Here is a 21,223-nt window from a genome sequence, read left to right as displayed (position 1 = left end):
TCTGTTAAAAGGACTTGTTGGAGACTCGAGCAAGTGTGCAATGGAAGGGGGGGGGCACCCTCCAAGTGCCAGTTTATCACTTCAAACCCCAAAGTTAATAAATGTGCAACATTTTCCTGCAGTCCTCCCCCTGCCCCCTAATTTGGTCAGCCCTAGTTTCTCGGATCTGACACACTGTGGAAATCCATCAGGCATGAATGGAATGGATTTGGGCAGCAAAAGGCACCCCTAAGTGCTGTATTTCAGATCTCACCTTAGGATCAGACTTAAAATGCATGACGACTCTTTCATCAACTGGAACTCGAGCTACATCGAAGCGTATAGTGAAGAGGAGGTCATCTGGAGAGACGGTATCTTCGTCATAGACAGACAGCTCCAGTAGGTTCTGTGGGGATCAAGAAGTATAGTAGATGTTAGATTTGATCTGAACCTATAAAAGCAGGAAATGATTAGAATCCTCTGCTCTTATTCATCCCGTGGAAAGAAAGGTTAGTAACAACAACAACAATGTGGAATTATTCAGCTGGAAAGGTTAATCAAGTACATAGGATATGAATATAACCACTGACTCAGTAATGTCTACCTCAAGAATGTGAGCTTTGCTGTGGGAGGAGGGATGGGGGTATCACATAAAAATTCATGCCTATTGTCATTCCATTTTTTCAAATGTATGCGCCAATTACGCACAACTTCTCCTATTGACTACAGTGTGTTTGTATACATTTTTCAAATATCCACAATTACTGAACACATCTTTTGTTGTGCGCGTCGCATTGCAAGCTAGGAAATATAGGGACTTCAGAGGTGCAAATTGTATATATGCTAGTTAAAACAAACTGAGAGCTTTATCACACCAGCCTTATACTGTGCAATCACTACGAATTACGTGCAAAGGACTCCAAAGTTTTCCAGCTTATACTCTGCTTTTATTGTGAAGCACTCTGAAGTTTTCCAGTTTATAATCTGCTTTGACTGTGAAGTACTCCCATGCATCCTGCTTTAATTGTGCTATAAAGGGAAAAGAATCAAGGTATTTTGCTAATAGTTTTTGAGCAAATCATTTGTTTTCTGAGCGGCCACTGGGGCGCAGGAGAAGGATTTGATATGTTTAAAGAAAATTTAAACAAATGCTTACATCTGTGTAAGCTTTAAAGATAAATACATCAAAATTGGCACAGTAATAGATATTAAGGAGAGCTTTTGGAATCAAATTGGGTCATCCATTGATTTTTTATGATTTTTTTTACCTTTCCCCCCCTTAACCCCTTTGCAAAGGATCTTAGGAGCGCTGCCACCCGGGATGTGATTTAACAACAACAACAACGCTGACAGCTTAGTGCTGTAGGGGATAATTCAAGGAAAACAGGTACGTGGGATGAAGCTTTGAAACTAATTTTTCATGCATCCCTAGTATATAGCTGTGTAGGGTTATTATTAATGAAATACCTCTCCCTAGTTGAATTCTGTCCTTAGAGAAGTATGCATGGACTCTTCAGTACTAATACATAGTAGGGATGTGTCATACTTGGAATTCCATTCTGTTTAAGCCTGATGGAATTCCACAGTGTTTCTGTTGTGGTAACTGGCAGTGGACTTTAGCAGACCCCTTCCCTCCAATTCTGCAATGTTCGGGTGCATTTTCCCCAGGCTCCCGCCATGTCAAAGAACTTGTCAATTTCATCCTCCACTTTGGTGCGGGGTGGGGGGGGGAGGACAAGTTCTTTGACAAATACAAAATCTGGCTAGGCAGGGCTAAATGAAGTGGAGAGGATGAAACTGACAAGGATATTTACAAAAAAGGAATATGCTTCCCTGGGACTGTATAGCAGACAGGCAGACTTTTGATCATGCACACTTGTGCAAAACCGCCAATACATTTTTTTGAAAAACAATTTTACAACCGCATTTGTTCAGATTTAAAGATTCCCCCCACATGAAAAATCCAATTTGTGCAAACTGCCACCATTACATTTTTTTTTAAAGGAATCTGCTACAGATTGTGTCGATGCCAGCAGGAGGAAACTGAACGAAATCCGTCAAGGCCAAACTGGAAAAATTTGTAGAGTTTTTTTTAAAAACAAACAAACCCAAAAAACACATTCCTACATCCACAAAGACTTAATGTCTTTCCCTGATTGGAGTCCACCAGGGAAAGAGCCTTCAGTGTGGTGGCCCCCATCCTATGGAATTCCTTCCCCCTGGAGGTTAGGCATGTGCCAACTTTATATTCTGTCTGGTGCATCCTAAAAACATAGTTGTTCCAGGAAGCCTTCCCTTGATGACCAGCCACAGTTTTATTGCACTTGTTTCTTTTAAAAATGTACTTTTAATGTCTTTTTATTCTGTTTTATCCTTTTATTCAATTTGTCCACTGCACCGAAATTCTTGAACAGGAAGCGGTATATAAATATTGCAAATAAATAAATAAAAGCATAGCTTTGTATGGTGATTGTTAATGAGATATCTCTCCCTAAGGAAGTATGCATGGATTCTTCAGTACTTCTCTTGAAGCAGGCCTTGAAAACTTTTTTGTTTTGTTCAGCATTTTATTAATTTTATTACTCACAAGGAGCCGGGACAAACAGCAACACCTAGACACATATCCTGTGGTCTCGGAATCATCCTGAGACCATGGGGAAAGTGTGTGATGGTATTTTCCTGTTAAGATAAGCCAGGTAAGAACAGTCCTAGCCAGTATCAGCTGAAAGAGAAATATATTAATTTTTTTACCTTGACTTCTGGCTGTATCCTATAGTAAAAAGTTTCATTCCAAACAGGGTTCTTGCTATTATTGACAGTTTTGGTCCGCAGCTTTTCACATGAAGCGGTTGGCAGCCATAGGGTCACATAACAGTCAGACTGGCTTACTGTGGAAAAGAAGAATAGCGTAATGAGTCTTGCCAACTTTTGGACTGAACCACAGGCAGTATCCAATGGGGTGCTGTGCCTCTGCTGATTCCATTGCTCCTCCACTGATTCTGTTGCACCTCTGCTGATTCCATTCTGCAAGGGAGACCCACTGCTTGCAAAATGGAGATTTAGCGCTTCTGGAAGCAACTGGAAATGCTCATTTCTGGAACAGGGCAGGTCAGCAGAGCTCACCTAAGGAAGCTCTACCAACCTGTCCTGATTCAGAAAAGAGCATTACTGCTCGTTTTGGGGCTTCCTATAGAAGCCCCAATATGGAGGGTTAAATCTCCATTAATGGTTGACCCTCTTGTTCAATGGATTTGGTGGAAGGGGCCGCTTGTACAATAGTGCCATTGAATACTGGCCCAGGTAAGCTTTACTTTAACAGCACTTTGACCAGGAGCCAATGGGAGGGGATCTTATTTAGCTCCATGTCATGAAAAGCTGCTCCTGCTGATTTCTGATAACAAGACTATTAGAAGTCTTTTTCTGGCCTGTTGACCACCTTCACTAAAAATTACAAAGCATTTGAATGGAAATACTAAGTAGAACACATGCATATACTAATGGGTAGGATCCAATGATGCCCTACTGCTGGTAGCGAGCACCACCACTTCCCAGTGCGTGTGCAGCACCTACAGCTGGGGGCAGTGATGTAGCATCTCTGGGGGCAAGCACGGCCTGCCCCTTCCAAAAACATGCATTTCTGATCTACATTGGAAGTGCTACTTCGCTGACACCACTGGTAGGGGCCGCATGTGCAACGCTGCTGGCAGGGCTGGTCGTAGGTACACCGGGAACTGATAGTGTTGGCTGCCAGCGGTAGGACATCATTAGGTCCTACCCAATATCTTTATTTAAGATTCATTAGCATAGCTTATTAATCATTTTCCCACATTCCCTGTATTTGGATGTTTTAATAGTTCCCACTTAAGACTCTTACTGAATGCTTTTGTTATAAATGAGTATTAAATACTCTAAATGTTTCTTTTACAGCTCTTTTTATATGTGGCCTCATGTGGCGCAGAGTGGTAAGCGGCAGTTACTGCAGCCGAAGCTCTCCCCACGGCCTGAGTTCGATCCCAGCGGAAGCTGGTTCTCAGGCAGCCGGCTCAGGTCGGCTCAGCATTCCATCCTTCCGAGGTCGGTAAAATGAGTACCCAGCTAGCTAGGGGAAAGGTAACTGCGACTGGGGAAGGCAATGGCAAACCACCCCACTACAAAGTCTGCCAAGAAAACGTCAGCGAAAGCAGGCATCCCTCTAGGAGTCAGCAATGACTCAAGTGCTTGCATGAAAGGTTCCTTTCCTTTCCCCCCAAGTCTTCACAGTAGAACTGCTATTTTTGAATATGGAAATATGTGACCAACACTGTATGTGGAAGGTTTTTAAATGAAAATGTTAATTCTGTGCATTAAAATATAATAGAGACTCTGGGCATGGCTAGACCTACCTGGTCTAGTGCGACGGAGGGGGGAGGATCTCACGAGATGGTTATTGCGCAATCTACCCTTCTGTTTACACGCAGCGCGCGACGTCCCAGGAGGAAAAGGATGTCACACTCGCCATTTTGTTTTTTGTTTTTTAAAGGAGAAGGAGCACTCGACCGCAAAACATAAGTTTTTTTTAAAAAAAAACCCTTCTCCCCCCCACACCCTGTGCCTGGGTCCTGTCTCCTCGCGGTTACTCGCGATGCCCGGCCACACGTTCCACGAGACCGCGGTCTCATCCTGAGACCGTGGAAAAAGCAGGCTCAAAGGGTAGGGCGATATCCCGGGGTAAGGGAGAGATCATCCCTCCCTGCTCCCAGGATCCCCTGTGCATCATGTGGACACACAGGGACGATCCCGGGGTGAACCCGGGGATATCACCCCATCTAGCCATGCCCTCTGTCATCACACAATCCAGACATAGTACAATTTCAAGATCAATACAAGTTTAGGCTCATCCTTCTAGTGGATTTAAGGGTGAAACTATACATGACGTTTAATTTTAAACTCATCCTTACAGGGCTCTTTTTTAAAGCAAATTTTATCAGCTGGGCACACTGATAATTTAAAGAATCAGAGCAGGCATGAAGAAGGAATGTAATCCTTTCCTCTCCTCCTGTAGGCCTGAAGAAAAAGCTCAAAGCTAGTATTTGCATTGGGAGGAAATTTCTCTATTGGTGAAAATAGCAGCTTCTACCTACCATCCATCACAAATACAAGTTTAGTCAGAGGAAGGGTTTTCCTTGGGTGCCGCAGAGGAAGAAGCGCCTGTTCTTATGCCATTAATTATCACCCTGCTGATGCAATTTGCATGTTTTTGCAAAGCTGCATATTAGATCACATGTAGTTTTGCCCTGAGTGAAAAATCCACGTGGGATGAGGAGATTGCATTAAGCAAGGTAACACTACACATGCCAAAAGCATCAGTCAGCGGAGAGTAAATAAGAAGGGTTGGTGTGTGGGTGGGTCAGTATACATATACAGTACTGTTTTATGATGGCAGAAGAGTAGCAGCACTCCCCAGCAAGCTTTAAACATTGCTGTCAGCAGCTAAAGTTAATCCGGTGCATCCGTGTTACATCCTCTTGATCAGTTTCAAGATATCACAAAAAGGTGGGACTGAGGTTCCGAGAAGCAAGTGCCTGAAAGTGCAGTTGGATCCACCCTAACATTAACACAAAGCTCTTTAAACAAACCATCGGAGACATGCCCGTTTAATTTTGAAACACCTCAAACTAGAAGGCATGCTATTAAACCAGCTTGCTGGGCACCTTTGGCCTCATACAACCTGTTTTGATGCGCTATGACAGATGCATTGGATATACGTGACACAAAAAAACCCACAGACATAGTGTGCAAGTTTTGTGTTTTTGTTTTGCTGTGCAAGTGAATGCTGGATATGGGAGGGAGATGCAAATATGCTAATGGGTCTGAGAGCAAATGTTCCAGTTCTGAAATTGATTTTAAAAGTTCTCCTAATGGAATGGAACTCCACAAAAATGGAATTTGGAGGAGGAGAACTCAAGGCAGCGCTAACCCTTGGAACAATAAAGAAACAACACTTATGCCAGTGTGGTGTAGCGGCTAGAGTGTCGGACAGAGAGTCGGGAGATCCGGGTTCTAGTCCCCACTCGGCCATGGAAGCTCACTGGGTGACTTTGGGCTAGTCACAGACTCTCAGCCCCACCTACCTCACAGGGTTGTTGTTGTGAGGATTAAATGTGTGCTGCCTTGGGTTCCTTGGAGGAAAAAAAAGCTGGGATATAAATGTAATAAATAAATGCATATACCAGTGAACATCCTGCTACTTCCATTTGGCAGTGGTGCAGCAGGAGGAGGAAGAGGAGGAGCTGCCACCATTTGCCATGCTGCCTGTCATGGGGTTGTTTGGGGAGCATCTTAGACTTGCACCCTATGGTCTGGGCCTAGCGGTTCAGGTGGTTCTAAGGCAGGGCTGGCGAACCTGTGGCTCTGCACACATTGTTACGTCTTCACGCAGCCCATAGTTAAACTATGGAATTTGCTAACACAAGATGAAGTGTTGGCCACCAATTTGGATGGCTTTAAAAGGGGGTTAGAAAAATTCTTGGAAGAGAAAGCTATCAATGGCTGTTAGTCCTGATGGCTGTGTGCCACCTCCAGTACCAGAGGCTCTATGGGCTAGAAGGTGCTGTTGCATTCATTTCCTGCTTGTGAGTTCCTGGTCAACAGCTGGTTGGCCACTGTGTGAACAGAGTGCTGGACTAGATGGACCCTTGGTCTGATCCAGCAGGGCTCTTCTTATGTTCTTAACTCCTATAATTCCTGTGTCAGGGTTCCTTCTATGTCCTGGACCCCTTGAACAACTCTTGTCTCTTTAAGAGACCCACCTTCCTCCTTTTCCTCTTCTCCTTCCCAGGAATGTGTGGTTTAGGCTGTAGACATGGGATGATTGGCACCCAGACCCTTTAGGTTTAACACAACAGTTTACTAATATATTAAAATGAGCAAATTAAAATTAAAGATATTTAGTCAATAGAGCTGAGTGATACAAAAGCCATTAAAAGGAAATAAAAGTTGCAAAAATGCAAGTTCTTTTTACCCTAAGCTTCACCTAGGCTTTGCAGGCCCCAAACAGTCTGGATAGAAAATTCAAAATTACTTTTAGATATATGTACTCTGTGTGTGTGCTATCTGTTTGTATGTTTTTATGTACATGGTTTTACACTTTGTATAATGTATTTTTAATGCTTTTTAATCTCTGTGAAGCACTTTTTGGCTGTAAGGAGGAACTGAACTATAATAAATGAAAATGACTGAATGGACAAACAATTGTAAATGTCGAAGAAACGTGATGGCTATTCTAAGGCCTTAGCTAGACCTACCTGTTATCCCGCAACGGAGGAGGGAAGACCTCTCATTGTGTTTAACACAAGATCCCTCCTCTGTTTACATGCGACACACGACGACCTCAGAAGGAGAGACGGCGTGCCCACCATATCTGTTGGGGGGAAGTTAAAGGGCCAGCAGTGCACGAACGCTTTTGCACAAAAGGTAAGTACTTTTTAAAATTTAAATTACTTTCCCCGCTCCCCTCACCCTACCCCTGATGGGCGCAGCGCTCCTGAGGAGTGCTGCGCCCCGTGCTCAGCTCCTTGCTCCTTGCAAGGAATCGCACGGAGCCGGGTCAACCCCCTGCCCCCAGCCACATGTTCCACAGTCTCGGGCTCAGCCCGGGTGTTAGAGTTGCACCCGAGGAAGCCTCCTCAGATGAGGAGGAGGCAAACTTACAAGAAGTAGAGGGTGTTTCCTCCCCCACAGCTGGACCAGAGACCAGTGCACAGTTGGTAGGGAGTCATTCCATGGAAGAGAATGCAGGTCCCGTGGAGGAGCCACGGGACCAGTCAGTTGCTTCCTCTGCCTGTCGCTCCTGAGGCTGAGTCAGAGACGGAGATGGTTCGACCACCCAGCCCCCGCGAAAGGAGACGAAGGAGAAGGGCAGAAGCAATGCAGGTGGTGAGGCGAAGTATGCGCCTGCAGAACAGGCAGGGAAAAGACGCTGAACTGTAGGAGGGGGTTCGGTGAAAAGGTGAAGGAATGAGGCACAGCTGGGATCTGGGTGGGGTCATGCTGGCAGGGTTTGAAAAGGGAGAACCTGACTGCTGGTCTGGTGTAGCAAACACCTTTCGTTCCTCCGGTTGCTACTGTGCCCTACGCCTTACCGTTTGACTGTGACTTTGGTTTCCTGACCTGGACTGGCTTGATTGACTCTGCTTGACGTTTATCCCTGGCATTTTGGACGACTGACTTGGCTCTTGATATCGGACTGGACCTGACCTTCGCTTGCTCTTGGCTCCTTGACACCAGCACCCTCTGTTTGGTTCTTCGACCCGGATTGGTAGGCTTGCACTTCAGAACTTGTCTCTGGCTAGAACTATTGTACTTTACTTAAAGGACTGTGTTCTTCTTAAAACGCAGCAGTTCCCTCCTGCATTCTTGGCCAGAGATTTATGGCTGGGTAATTGGCAATAAAACACTAAAGCAATAAAGCATTCAGCAGAACGCCTTGACTCGTGGCTGGTCACTGAAACCGGGACTGTGGAAAAAACAGGGTCAAAGGGGAGGGCTATATCCTGGGGCAAGGGAGGGATCATCCCTCCCTGATCCCATGATCCCCTGTGCGTCATGTGGACGCACAGGGACGATCCCAGGGATCACCCCGGGATAAAGCCCTGTCTAGCTATGGCCTAAGTGTCAGCAGGTGAGGTTAACCTAGATGTGGTGTTAAAAGCCAGAAGTATCCCATGCCCTCTACATATTGCCTGCTCTGCTTTGGGGACCAACAAATAAATCTATTTTGATTTCACATGTTTCGAGTCTTAAATTCATTCCATTCATTTCCGCATCAGTTTGAAACTTTTTTTTTTTAAAAAAAAAGTCTGCACAAAAATCAGTCTGCACAAAAAATCTGTATGCATTTTGTGCACATTTCCCCAAATATAAGTATTTTTGTATGCCATATATAGGAAAGCAGTTTTCCTTAACATAATGTTGCATTGTACATTTTCCCCTTAAAATGCACCTTTTTGTGTGCACTTTTTCCTGATATACACCTTTTTGTGCCCTTTTTTGACAGAGAACTGCATTGCATTGTTCTGAAAAGTGTGGATACTGATGGATAAACACATTCTGATTCCCATATTGCAGCCTTCCCCAACCTGGTGCTCTCCAGATGACTTGGACAACAATTCTTAGCAACCCCAGCCAGCCATGCACCTGGTTTATAGAAGGCTGGCATGTTGATACAGGAAGAGTGGTTTCAGTACTCTCTAATTAAAATGCAAAATCAAAAGCTTCCTCCCCTTCCATATCTTCAGATCATTCACAGGACACTTCACTTCAGCCTCCTGTTTACTCTTTCCACCCACAGACAATACAAACATTTCCTCTTATCTACCTTAAGTGTTAATGAGTCACCAAGGTGCAAGACATATTTGGGACACTAACATAAATACAGTTCCGTGTGCAATGATCTACTCAACAATGGAAACACATAACAGATTTGAGGTTACAGATGCCTAAATAACAACAGTGACTGTAATATGTTTAGCTTAAAAAACATTAAAGGGTTACAAACAGAAGTGCACTCACAAGCATCAGCTCGACGGAGATTTCTCATTCGAATGATTCTTACAGTAAGTAAGCTGCAAGGAAATGTTGTCATTTGCTGTAAAACAAGATATTGGGAGGAAGTGGTGAATACTACAGTGTGTGTGTGTGTGTGTGTGTATTTATTAGAGAAACAAACTAAAGCAGGATGAGTAATTCTACAGAATAACATCTAAGTAATTGTCCATACATTATCCACATTCTCACCTTCGCACATTCTCACCAAATGGCATTGGGTTTAATGAAATATCTGAACAGAAGACGAGATTGACCACCACTATTCTCAGGTTACCTTTAACTACCAAACAGTGAACCGCCCAGAAAGCTCTGGCTACTGGGCGGTATAGAAATGCAATAAATAAATAAATAAATAAATAAATATTTTGGGACAGTTCCCTTCCATAGGGTTGTATTCAAACTTAGGACATATCTACACCAGACAGGATAAAACACTTTGGAAAAGGTTTGAAAACTGTATATGGGTCCCAAAAGTTGTCAATAACATTATAAATCATTTTAAAGTAGTAGTGTAGATCCTGCCTTGGACTTCCATCAACAGAAGGGCTCCTTCTGTCATGAATGGCTTTTGATCCAGCAAAAGGTTCCTGCTGGTAGAAGAGAGGAGGATGCAATTTTCAATGATTATGCCTTCTGACTGCAGCCCCCCATTGGATCAAAGGAGCATGGTTTTGGGGGTCACAAGGGGCTGCAGGGGGCAAGAAGGAACGGGCAAAAATCACCTCTTCCCTCACTAGGAACCCTTCATTGGACCAAAAAGTCTACTGGCAGCATCACAGTCCAGATCCAAGCTGTTATGATTGGATTTCCCTCCCCTAAAAGTCTAAAGCAAATGCAGTATCGAAAACCAGGCATGGTGGGAGTTCATAATATATTGCTTCTTCAGATCAACTTGACAATAGTTCATTCATTTTGATACCCCAGTGCCATTATTTTATTTTCAGCAACAGCCAAGCCTGATGCTTTAGGGAACTGAACAGGATTGGAATGCTTCCTTTGGATCTCATTCATTCTCTGTTTCCTGTACCCAGAGGAAACGTTTGGGATCATGAAGCTTATTTATTTATTTATTACATTTTTATACCGCCCAATAGCCAAAGTTCTCTGGGCGGTTCACAAAAATTAAAACCATAATAAAACAACCAACAGGTTAAAAGCACAAATACAAAATACAGTATAAAAAGAGAGCTCCGGCTATTGGGCAGTATAGAAATGCAATAAATAAATAAATAAATAAATAGCACAACCAGGATAAAAACCACGCAGCAAAATTGATATAAAATTAAAATACAGAGTTAAAACAGTAAAATTTAAATTTAAGTTAAAATTAAGTGTTAAAATACTGAGAGAATAAAAAGGTCTTCAGTTGGCGACGAAAAGAGCACAGTGTAGGTGCCAGGCGGACCTCTCTGGGGAGCTCATTCCACAACCGGGGTGCCACAGCGGAGAAAGCCCTCCTCCTAATAGCCACCTGCCTCACTTCCTTTGGCACTTCCTCCAATTCAATTGGTATGAAGCTCCAATTCATACTAATTGATACATTCAATGAGTTTGCATAATTTTGTGGAACCTACTTAGTCACCATTACAAATACCAAAGTGCACCATATGAGAAGTCAGGATGGTCCTCAATCTTTCTCATTCATGTGGAACTCAGCTGGAAGCTACAACTTAATTCCTTACATGACGTTACTCCACTTTTTAATGAATGTACAAAAGAAGATGTTATCTGTCACCCTTTGGTTTTTTAAAAAATCTGGCAGTTATTTGGACATGCTGATGAAACACTACACTGGCACTCATCGTATCCTGTAACCAAGACATTTAATAATAATTCTCATTAATAGAACTAAGCATTGGTTGCTATGTATTTCTCACAACCTTTCTTTTCCTGTGGGTGGGTCCTTCATAACTACTCTATGAGGTAGGACACTAATCTATGACAAATGAGGAACTGAAAAGGAGAGATACCGTATTTCTTCGATTGTAAGATGCCATCGATTGTAAGACGCACACTAATTTCAGTACCACCAACAGAAAATAAAAACCCCTAAGACACACCCGCGATTCTAAGACATACCCCATTTTTAGAGATGTTTATATGGGGAAAAAGTGTGTCTTAGAATCGAAGAAATAGGGTAATACTTTGCCCAACGCTGTGGCACTTGAAACAAAGTATCCAACTTCACTGTCCTCTTGACCACCAGCCCAGTCATGTAGGACTTTTTTGTTTGTTTGTAAATGTGATGAACCTAATTTCAAAATTAGATATTAAAATTTTGGAATTGAATTTTGGTTTAAAATTCAAAAGCCCACACTTCTGATTGATTAAACGAATTAAGAATATATAATTGATTCAATTCTGTTGTATATTTGCCTACTATGACACGCTAGCTGTCAGATGTTGTAAAATGTTGATGGTTACATATTTAGATCAAATAGTGACTACTACTGCATATCAGCTATAAAATATGTTCAAATGCCAATATTGCAGAAGATTCAAATGTCATATATTTACCAATATATTCACCAACTATTCATAGACTGAAGCCTTTGCTAGACCAGGCAAATACCCAGGATCATCCCTGTGCGTATGCACAGGGGATCCTGGGCTCAGGCAGGGATCAACACTCCCTGGTCCCGGGATATAGCCTACCCCTTCAAGCCCGCTTTTCCCCACTGTCTCAGGCTCAGCCCAAGACCGCGAGCATGTGGCCTGTTTTCGCGGCTTTTCCCGGCTCTGCGTGATTACTCGCCGGGAGCCACACACGGGGCACAGTGCTTCTCAGGAGCACTGCACCCATCGGGGCTAGGGTGGGGGGAGCAGGGAATCCCATTTAAAAAAAAACAAAAAACCCTTACCTTGGTGCACAAGTGTTCGTGCACTCCGTTCCTGTAAAAAAATTAAAAATGGAGGACGTGACGCCTCTCTTGTTGAGGTCACCTCACCTGATGTGTAAACGAGGGTGGGATCTCGCATTATCCACAATGCGAGATCAATCCTCCTCCATCCTGGAATATGCGGTAGGTCTAGCAAAGGCCTGAGAGTCTGTTTGGAGATTGGGTGGTATCCAATGTTAATCTAAAATAAGTATCATTCCTTTCAATGGGTCTACTCTAAATAGGACTAGCATTGGATATAACCCATTATTTCCCATTAACATTTTCAGGGGCGAATTTTAGGCATTAAATTTGTTTTGGCTGCAATACTTTGCCATTAATATTTTTAGGAGAGAATTTTGGGAATTAAATCATGTGTTTCAGCTTTGAGTGGGAGGGACATACAGCTGTCCCTCTCACTCAAATGCAAAAGGGAAACCACTACAGAAAGGGGGAGCACAATGGCTCCACTAGAAGTATTGCTTCCCCCTCCCCAAGTCATTGCTGAATTAGGACAACTGTGATATTTTAACAAGTTTCTTCTTTGATTTCTTCTATTTTTGATTCCCCACTTTCATTTCTTTGGATTTTCCTTTTCTGTTGATCCACACTGAAAATCTTACAATGGTCTTGAAGATGACTGATAGCACCTAGTATGAATATGTATTTATTTTCCTTCTATACTCCCTTCTCAGTATTCCCGGTCCACTAGCCTTCTTGAACTATGGAAATTGAGAGCTAGTGAAGGAAAAGCATAAACCAAGTTGGTTGAGAGCAAAAGACAAAAATGCTTATTGTAGAATGAAGGCAAAAGGTTAGGAAAATTTAAATTCCCAAAGGCAAGGAAACACATGGTTAAGTTTTTCTTTGATTATCCAGTGAATGTTGCCTTGACTCTGTGCTAGCACAGTCGTAAATAGAAGAGATTATTCTCTTCTACAATGCATTCACTAATTGCTGCCTAAGTGTACTTAGTTTATTTTCAGACAGTATTTTCCATGGTATTTATCGTCATTAAGTAAATATCCTCTTCTTTTTTGTCAGCGTCCTCTCATTTTCTTTGGACAATTCTTTGCCTTGCCTCATTTTCCACATCGTTTTAGTGGGAAAGTATTTAGGGCAGAAATTGTTCAAATTTGAATGTTCCTGCTTATTGGTGATTGAATGTCTCTTTGATATTTCATGTATTTAGCATAGGTTTTGCCGCTAAATTCAATTGAGATTTCATCAGTGGATACAAGGTTCCACTGTGTGCTCTTAAATGTTCTTTTGTACTGGATCATGTTGATGGTTGGGTTGCCACTTCTTCCTGACAGGAATCTAATGCCATAACAATTACAGACAAAAGTTCAGGTGTGGAGGGGTATAATTACACATACACATACACACACACACACACACACACACACACACACACACAAGCACACACACACACACACACACACACACACACACACTTACTTTCTCCAGTTTTCTCATATTTGAAAAAAAAAATCCCCCTGTTGAATCCCCCCTGTCATGCAGTTGTTAAAAGTACAGGAGTTCTGTCAGTTACAATCCTCCCCTGCTAACTCTCTTCACTTGACTCTGTTGCTGGATTACCAACCAGAAGATTGTCTTTATATTTATATTATGTCGTTCTAATCTAGTCACATGTCTTTTGTTTAAACTGACAATTAGCTAACACTATTGGCAGTGCATTAGAGGTCCCTTATGCTAGCACAGCGTAATTTATGTTAAGGCTTGTGCGTGTTGGGGGGAAGCTCCTGCAGGTTGTGCAAATTTCTAAGCCCTTTGTGAAAAGTACAGCTGATTTGCGCAAATTTGTTCGTAATTTGCGCACATTGCTCAGAAATTTGTGCAAATTGCAGAATCTCTCCCCCTCCCCTCCCCCCCAAAATGCAAAGAAAAGTTCCTGGATTTCAGGGAATAGCCAACAGTTCAGCTATAGAACTCTGTCAAGCCAAAAAAGAAGTGGATTTCCTAGTGATAGACATTAGGGATGTGCACTCCGCTCTGGGATTATCTGGTAACTATGAAAATCCACAGAGCTTTCGATCTTCCAGAGCAGAGATTGGCGGCTTCAAAACCCATCAAATACTCTCAGAGCAGAGACGTGCCCAATCAGAGCTTCTAAAGTCTCTAGAATTAACCTGCTCTCTGTGTGGGTGTGTCCATATTTGGAAGACGGAGAGTGGGATGAGGGTTAGTTTTCATATTGACTTCTTTGGCTAACCAATAGGAATGGCCACAGTGGTGTTTTCCTCCAATCACAGTGTTCAGGAAAGTGGGAAACACTAACTGGTGGCTGCTGAGAGGGAGCGCTTTTCTGCTATGACTCATAGAAGTCAATCATCCACATTTCCACAGTGTGAAAGTGCTGCTGGGATGGCTGGTGGTGAGTAAGAAAGCCTCTACACCTGAGGAAACCAAAGGCAGGCTCTTTATTTCAGTACCTAGGTGCAAGGGGGGGTGCGTTTCTGTCCAATAGATTGGGAGAGTACCAGATTGGAGAAGGCTGAAGTGAGATTTTTTTAAAAAAAAAATTCCTAAAACATCAAAGCATAAACTGACCTAATTTAAACTTGGTGGAGCTAAATCCCTTTTTAAGAGCCATGTTTTGTCTGTTTATCTATAAAAAATTATGCAGATGTAAGCATTTTTGTAATTTCCATTTAAAAATTCCTATAAAATCAAAGCATGAACCAATTTGATTCAATCTTTGTGGGACTAAAGGTTTCCTTAAGAGCTATCACTGTGCCAAGTTTTATCTAGTTATCTTTAAAAATGAGGAAGCTGTAAGTATTTCTGTTAATACCAGTTACCCAAATACTGAACGGTTCTTCGAGGGTAATTCAACAAGGTGGAGGGGGGGAGGAGCTCCTAAATCGCGGCAGAGAATCACCTCTACAGAGCTCCAGATCAGATTTGATGCAGAGAAGACCCACTTTGCACACCCCTAATGGACATACCTAGTTACAGATGAATAATTGCCAGTCTATACTGAAAAATGCAAGTTCCGTTTGCTGGCTTTGGGATACAATAGTAGGCTGGAAGTGCCCCTGACATTTTCAAAAAAGAAGGAAAAAAATACAAGAAAAACCCTCCAATTCTTGATTTGACCTAGTGGAAACACCTCCTATACTTTTGTTATGTTCTTTTGCTCTGCCATTAATTGCACCAAGGTTTTTGGCAATATCTGCATGGCGGCGAGGCAAGGTCAGTGCCATGCAAGCATGTTGTTGCTGATTGGCCCAGAGTACATTCCATGGAGCACTGACATCATACTCTGCTCAAACATGGACCAATGCTGGCCAGTCAGCAGTCACATGAAGGCACAGTTCTGACCTTCCTATGTCCAGTATCCAGCAATATTGCAATGGGAATTTTATACCAATGGAGGCTGGTAGCTCCAATTTTGGTAGGGCTGTGAATCCATTGTGGGTTCACTATGAATCTAGGAAGAAATCTAAGGTTCTGCTCAAGGTGCAGAACCCCACAGCCAAAATAGTTTCAGCACCTTGGCTAGCTCTTTTAGAGTTCTGGCTGGTTCTGATTGAAACTCAGAATGGATTCAGAGCCCAACCAAAATCGGAACCACCAACAGATGGGAGAATCAGTGATGCTTGAGCTCACCAAACCTCACTCCCATTTCTGACTATAACCTGTTTTTCTTTTTGTTTGAACAGGAGCAGTGCACATTTCCATATGCATTTGTTGAGAGCGCACAGCCAAATTCATACTTCCCACTGATAGAAAATGCTTAGTTGGGTTTTTTTTTGTAAGAGCATTTTTAAAATCTGATTTTTTTCCTGATGTATGCAGTTTGAGAATGTAAGTTCAGGAACATATGAGCTTTCTCCAAAAATATGCTGCCATTTGCATTCAGGGTTGCAAACAGGGCAAATTTGAGTAAAAACTGAATCAAACCAATTTTTCATATATGCCTACCTTATACTAATGGCACACTAACTCGTAGATGCCACTAGGCTTGAATAGGTTCATTTTTGAAGTTTGTTTATTTATTTATTACACTTATATACCACCCCCATAGCCAGAGCTCTTGACATCAAAATGCAAAACTGGCGTATTTAAACTTGTTGAATCCGTAAATGAAGTTAACATAAACTCTAATAACATTCTCTTGCAAGTCACCGGAAATGGTAAAATACTACGACTCCCTCTGCCAGTTGTCAGACATTGTCACAGAAGTTGCAAGATCTTCACATATCAAATGTGCATAGCAAATAGCAAATTTCTTCACATCTGAATATTTTCTATTCACAAAGGAGGAGGAGGAGTGGGGTTAGAAGAACTTTGGGAGGAGTAAATTCATTTCAGGTCTAACTAAAGGCCTCACTTCATTCATATGTACCCAAAGCAAACGCAGGTGTCTTCATCAGCAGGGATTTCTGGGATATGTCCCAGAGCATACTAGGGACATTCTCACTAGGGTGAGAATGAAAAACTCGTTCCAATATTACAATCAGAAATTAAATACAAGTTCCAACATATGAGCTCTGGTACAGACATTCTCTAAAGACAAAGAGCAATTACAACAACAGTATTTAAAGCCTACCATCACTGTATAAACAAAACAAATAAATGTCTTAATCACACCTTCTGGAATTATTTTTATCATTCATGATTGGCTCAAATACTTCACCATTAGTTTTCATTCTTTTTCTTCCCCCTCCCTTTTTTTGATGTTTTTAATATATATATATATATATATATATATATATATATATAATCCCAGTCTTTCCCCAATTTTGAATGTTCATAGTACCTTGGATTGAGAATTCCATTTAACTTCATTGCACCGATTGACCGGTTCAGGTCCCTTATATTCCATAGGATAGGCATTTATAGGGACGTTCTGGAGAGGAAAAGACAATGAGACCTATTTATTTATTTATTTATTTATTTATTTATTTATTTTAAGAGAGATAAAATATGTAAATTAACAACCTTATCATGTCATACTAATATGCACTACACACAGAAGGAAATGTTGAAACTCTGAAGTAGAACAGTAGATTATCAAATATCTGAGTGACACAAATTCTTGAATGGGAATGCTGAGTTCCAGGAGAAAGATATCTTGACATCCCTTTGATCAGGGCCAGCCCTAAGGTAAATTGCTCCCTGGGAAGGAGTGCCTTTGGAATCACCCCCATGTGGACAGCTTTGATGCCTTGAGCTCAGCTTGGGGCTCCCCCTCAGCTCAGCTTGGCAGGGCCCCTCAGCTCAGCGACCCACCTCAGCTCAGCTTGGCAACCCCCTCCCCCTCAGCTCAGCTTGGCGCCCCCCCCCCCCGGCACCTCGGCCAACCACCCAGCTCACCCACCCCTAAGGCCAGCCCTGACTTTGATAATGCAATGTCTTCAAATTAAGACTACAGTCCCCCACATGTCTCCTTGGAAGTAATTCTAATTGTTTTCAGTGGAGCTTATGCTCACAGAAGTGTGTGTAGGATTACATTTTAAGTCAGGGTCGGGGAAACTCTTTTAGCTCTGGTTGTCTTAGAGACTAGAGATGAACAAATCTGTCAGTTTCACTTCCTCCCACATTCAGATTTTTTTTTTAAAAAAAGCTCAACTTCTTTCACATATATGAATGTTGTGAATTTTGGCAAATTCTGATCAAAATAAACTGAAATGAAATTCTCAGTCATCTGTACCAGTCCAGTTCCATCAATGCAGCTTTTCCCAGCATGGAGAGAACCATGGTGTACCTGCCTACCATAGAGCTATTAACGTTGTGGAGTCTGTCAGAAAAAAGAGGTAGCAACTCTAATTCAGCACTAAGGTAGTTGAATACGCAGGGATTTAAAGCCAAACGTCTAACAACTAAGCATTCAAAGACCTGGCCCTCAATGGGTAAATCTGTTAGTTGGGTTTCTTGCACATTTGACTCCCACCCCCTTGTCAAATTTCAAGTTGTTTTTGACTCAAATATGGAGAACATTGTGAATTTTGATAAATTCTTAATCAAAACTGAACTGAAACAAAATTCTCAGCCATTCCTATTAGAGACATGGCAGCCATCTGGGCACTGATGCCTGTAAGTAGGGCCTTGGGGCTGGATGTAAAGCCGCCTGTACCAGCTCTAGAGTTTGGGAGGGGGGGAAGAACAGAATCCTTGAATGCTCTGATTCACATCTACTTCCTTTCTAACATAGTTCTGCTATTTTCTGAGAGCCCCAGAACAGCAGATAAAACAACAACAACAACAACAGAATATGCCTTCCTGGAAGGGAAAAAAACCACAAGCTCTTTTGTCTTAAAATGTTCCTTACCGGGTATGAATGGCAGCATGATGCGTTTGGTAGGTGATCCTGAAACATATTTACAGCTGTTATGCTGGCACGAGTCATTGAGCAGCTGTCTTAAAACGAAACCCAAGGCCCGCCCTTCTGCATTGCAGAAGGGAAATGAATCCCAGCCCATTTTCTCCTGCTCCAGTCTGCAGTAAAAGAGGAAGCCAATCAAATGATTACAAAAGGAAGAGACTCATGGCCTAGAGGAATGGGGTTGTGAAAGCTGATGCCTTTGCTTCTCTCCTTCTCCCTGCTTCCCTGTTTTTCTCCTTGATATGTTTGCAATGGAGGACCAAATACCTGGGAACTTTGGATCCATGGTAGATAATGAGCACTTGAATAACATCATCATTTCCCTCCCTTCCTGTGAAAGAAAACATATTCTATACGGTTAATTTTAAATCCTTGCCCACGGCATGGCTCAGCAGAACATCTCAGATCTACTTACAATGTAAATAGAGATGAGATGCTGCTGCTGTCTAAAGGGAGTGCAGGGCTGAATGTTTCGCTAGCTAGGGGCCTTTTTCAACACATTGGTTGGGGACAGAAAGAGTAGAGAAAAGCAAAATCATCATCAGTGGGCTGGAGAAATTTGTTTAAACATTGGGCATTTCTAGACCAGGGGGGTGGAGGGGGAGGATTTTGCAATATGCTGATCGTGAGATCCACCCCCTCAGTCTACATGCAGCACGCGACATCCAGGGAGGAAGAGGACATTGCACCCGCCATGTTTTTTTTAAATTGGAAATGAGTGCAGGAGTGCTCCAGTGACAAAGGTATTTTTTTTAAAAAAAACCCTCCCGCTCCCCCCACCCCACCCCTGATGGGTGCCTCATGCCCTGTTTCCAGCTCCTCACAGTTACTCATGAGGAGCCGGAACAAAAACAAGACAGCTGCCCACACCTCCCACAGTCTCTGGACGATCCCAAGACCACAGGAAAAACTGGGATTAAAGCTGTCCTGGTTATCCCGGGGCAAGAAGGGATGGGATCATCCCTCCCTGCCCCCAGGATCCCCCGTGTGTCATGTGGACACACAAGGATGATCCCAGGGCGATCCCCAGGATATCCCATCGTCCAGACATGCCCGTTGTTGCTTAAGGACTTATGTTTAATAGCAGGAAGCAGAAGCTTTTTTCCCCACTTCTCTTTCTTTCTGTTTTAAAGCATTTTTTGCTGCTGCAGCGAACAGTGGCAGCACCCACTCTAGGGCCATTTTGACCACTAACGCTTCTGTGGAAGAATGCCACATTATGATGTAGTGTCCTTCCAGTGGCATTTTTGGAGAGGGGCTCTTCCCACTGTCCCATAGGGAGCAGCCATTTTGTTTTATTTTTATTTCATTTTAATTACTACATTTCTATTTCTCCCAATAACCAGAGCTCTCTGGGAGGTGTGAGGAAATAAAATAGTATTCACCTGACATCAAAAATACCACAATGTAGCCTCTCTTTCCACCTCATGAAGGAGGCATTGCATGTGATTCTGTGTGTGGGAGGTGGATTTCCCCAAGTGTGCTGAGAGCCCTGCTGCCTATTGAGGCAGAAGAAAACAAACAAACAAGCAAACACCCCACAAGTCTTTAAAAAGAAAAGGGCTGAGCATGGGAAGCACCTGGAGGAGCTTCTGCTCCTACATGGAAGGCGGTTTCCAGAACGAAATGTTGGGAGATTACTGATTGGCTGGGTTAGGACAACACGCTAAACAACTGGAGGGGTTAAAAGAGGCAATTGTCCATTGTGTTGATTATTTTGTCATCTGGGGGGCAACACACAATGGGAACACAACTCACAGTACATCATTTTCTGGAATTAAACAACCGGGTGGAAAGAACGGGCTGCTCCAGTGCTTATCCAGAGACCCATTGATTAAAATGTTGTGCGGCCAGCTCTGTTGTGTAATTTTCCCTGTCAAGTGCACTATTCCAGAAGGTCATAGAGTTCTCCGACAGGAGCTACCGAAAGCACCTTGGCTGCTCCTCTACAGCCAGCAGAACTCACAATGCTTGATGGGATAGGGCCGGGAGGGAGGCCAGGAGGAGGACCAGCCTCCCAGAAGGATGCCGGGACTTTCAGCCGTGCGACGGGGAAAGTGGCAACATGCCATGCGAGGAGTACCTCTGGAATAAGGTACTGTGCATTGCCTATTCCTTCCTCCACTGCCTAAAGTGTCATCCAAATGTGGCCACTGACTCCTTGGCAGTTATACTTTGATCTTTCTGATCTCCATCCTATGTTGTTTAACAATTGCATGAAACAGCTGAGAGAGGTTATCTGAATATTTGATCTGAAGTGCCACCATTTCGTGGACAACACCCAGCTTTTATCTCTCTTTTGCAACAGATACAAGTAAAGCTGTGGCTCTCCTAGAACAGGACTTGGGTGTGGTAATGCGACGAGAGCAAACAAACTGAATCTCAGGTATGGTTGGCTGGTGGCTTATCAATCCAGGTGAAGAAT

The 21,223-nt window shown here is 42.8% G+C and overlaps 1 protein-coding gene across 1 annotated transcript in view; it reads right to left on the bottom strand.

Moving 5' to 3' along the window:
• The window catches only part of LOC134392917 (cytosolic phospholipase A2 epsilon-like), a 46,762-nt gene extending 29,483 nt beyond the window's left edge, over nucleotides 1-17,279 (bottom strand). Inside the window, exons 1-4 of the mRNA XM_063117678.1 lie at nucleotides 17,233-17,279; nucleotides 9,529-9,604; nucleotides 2,731-2,867; nucleotides 254-385 (exon numbers count right to left, since the gene is read on the bottom strand). Of these exons, the coding sequence (XP_062973748.1) occupies nucleotides 254-385; nucleotides 2,731-2,867; nucleotides 9,529-9,601 (342 nt within the window). The 5' untranslated portion in view covers nucleotides 9,602-9,604; nucleotides 17,233-17,279. The remainder of the gene's footprint in view (nucleotides 1-253; nucleotides 386-2,730; nucleotides 2,868-9,528; nucleotides 9,605-17,232) is intronic.
• Between the last annotated feature and the right edge of the window lie 3,944 nt (nucleotides 17,280-21,223).

The sequence above is a fragment of the Elgaria multicarinata genome, chromosome 2 (genome assembly GCF_023053635.1).
Source record: "Elgaria multicarinata webbii isolate HBS135686 ecotype San Diego chromosome 2, rElgMul1.1.pri, whole genome shotgun sequence".
NCBI lineage: Eukaryota > Metazoa > Chordata > Lepidosauria > Squamata > Anguidae > Elgaria > Elgaria multicarinata.
This window is presented reverse-complemented; position numbering and strand designations above follow the sequence as displayed.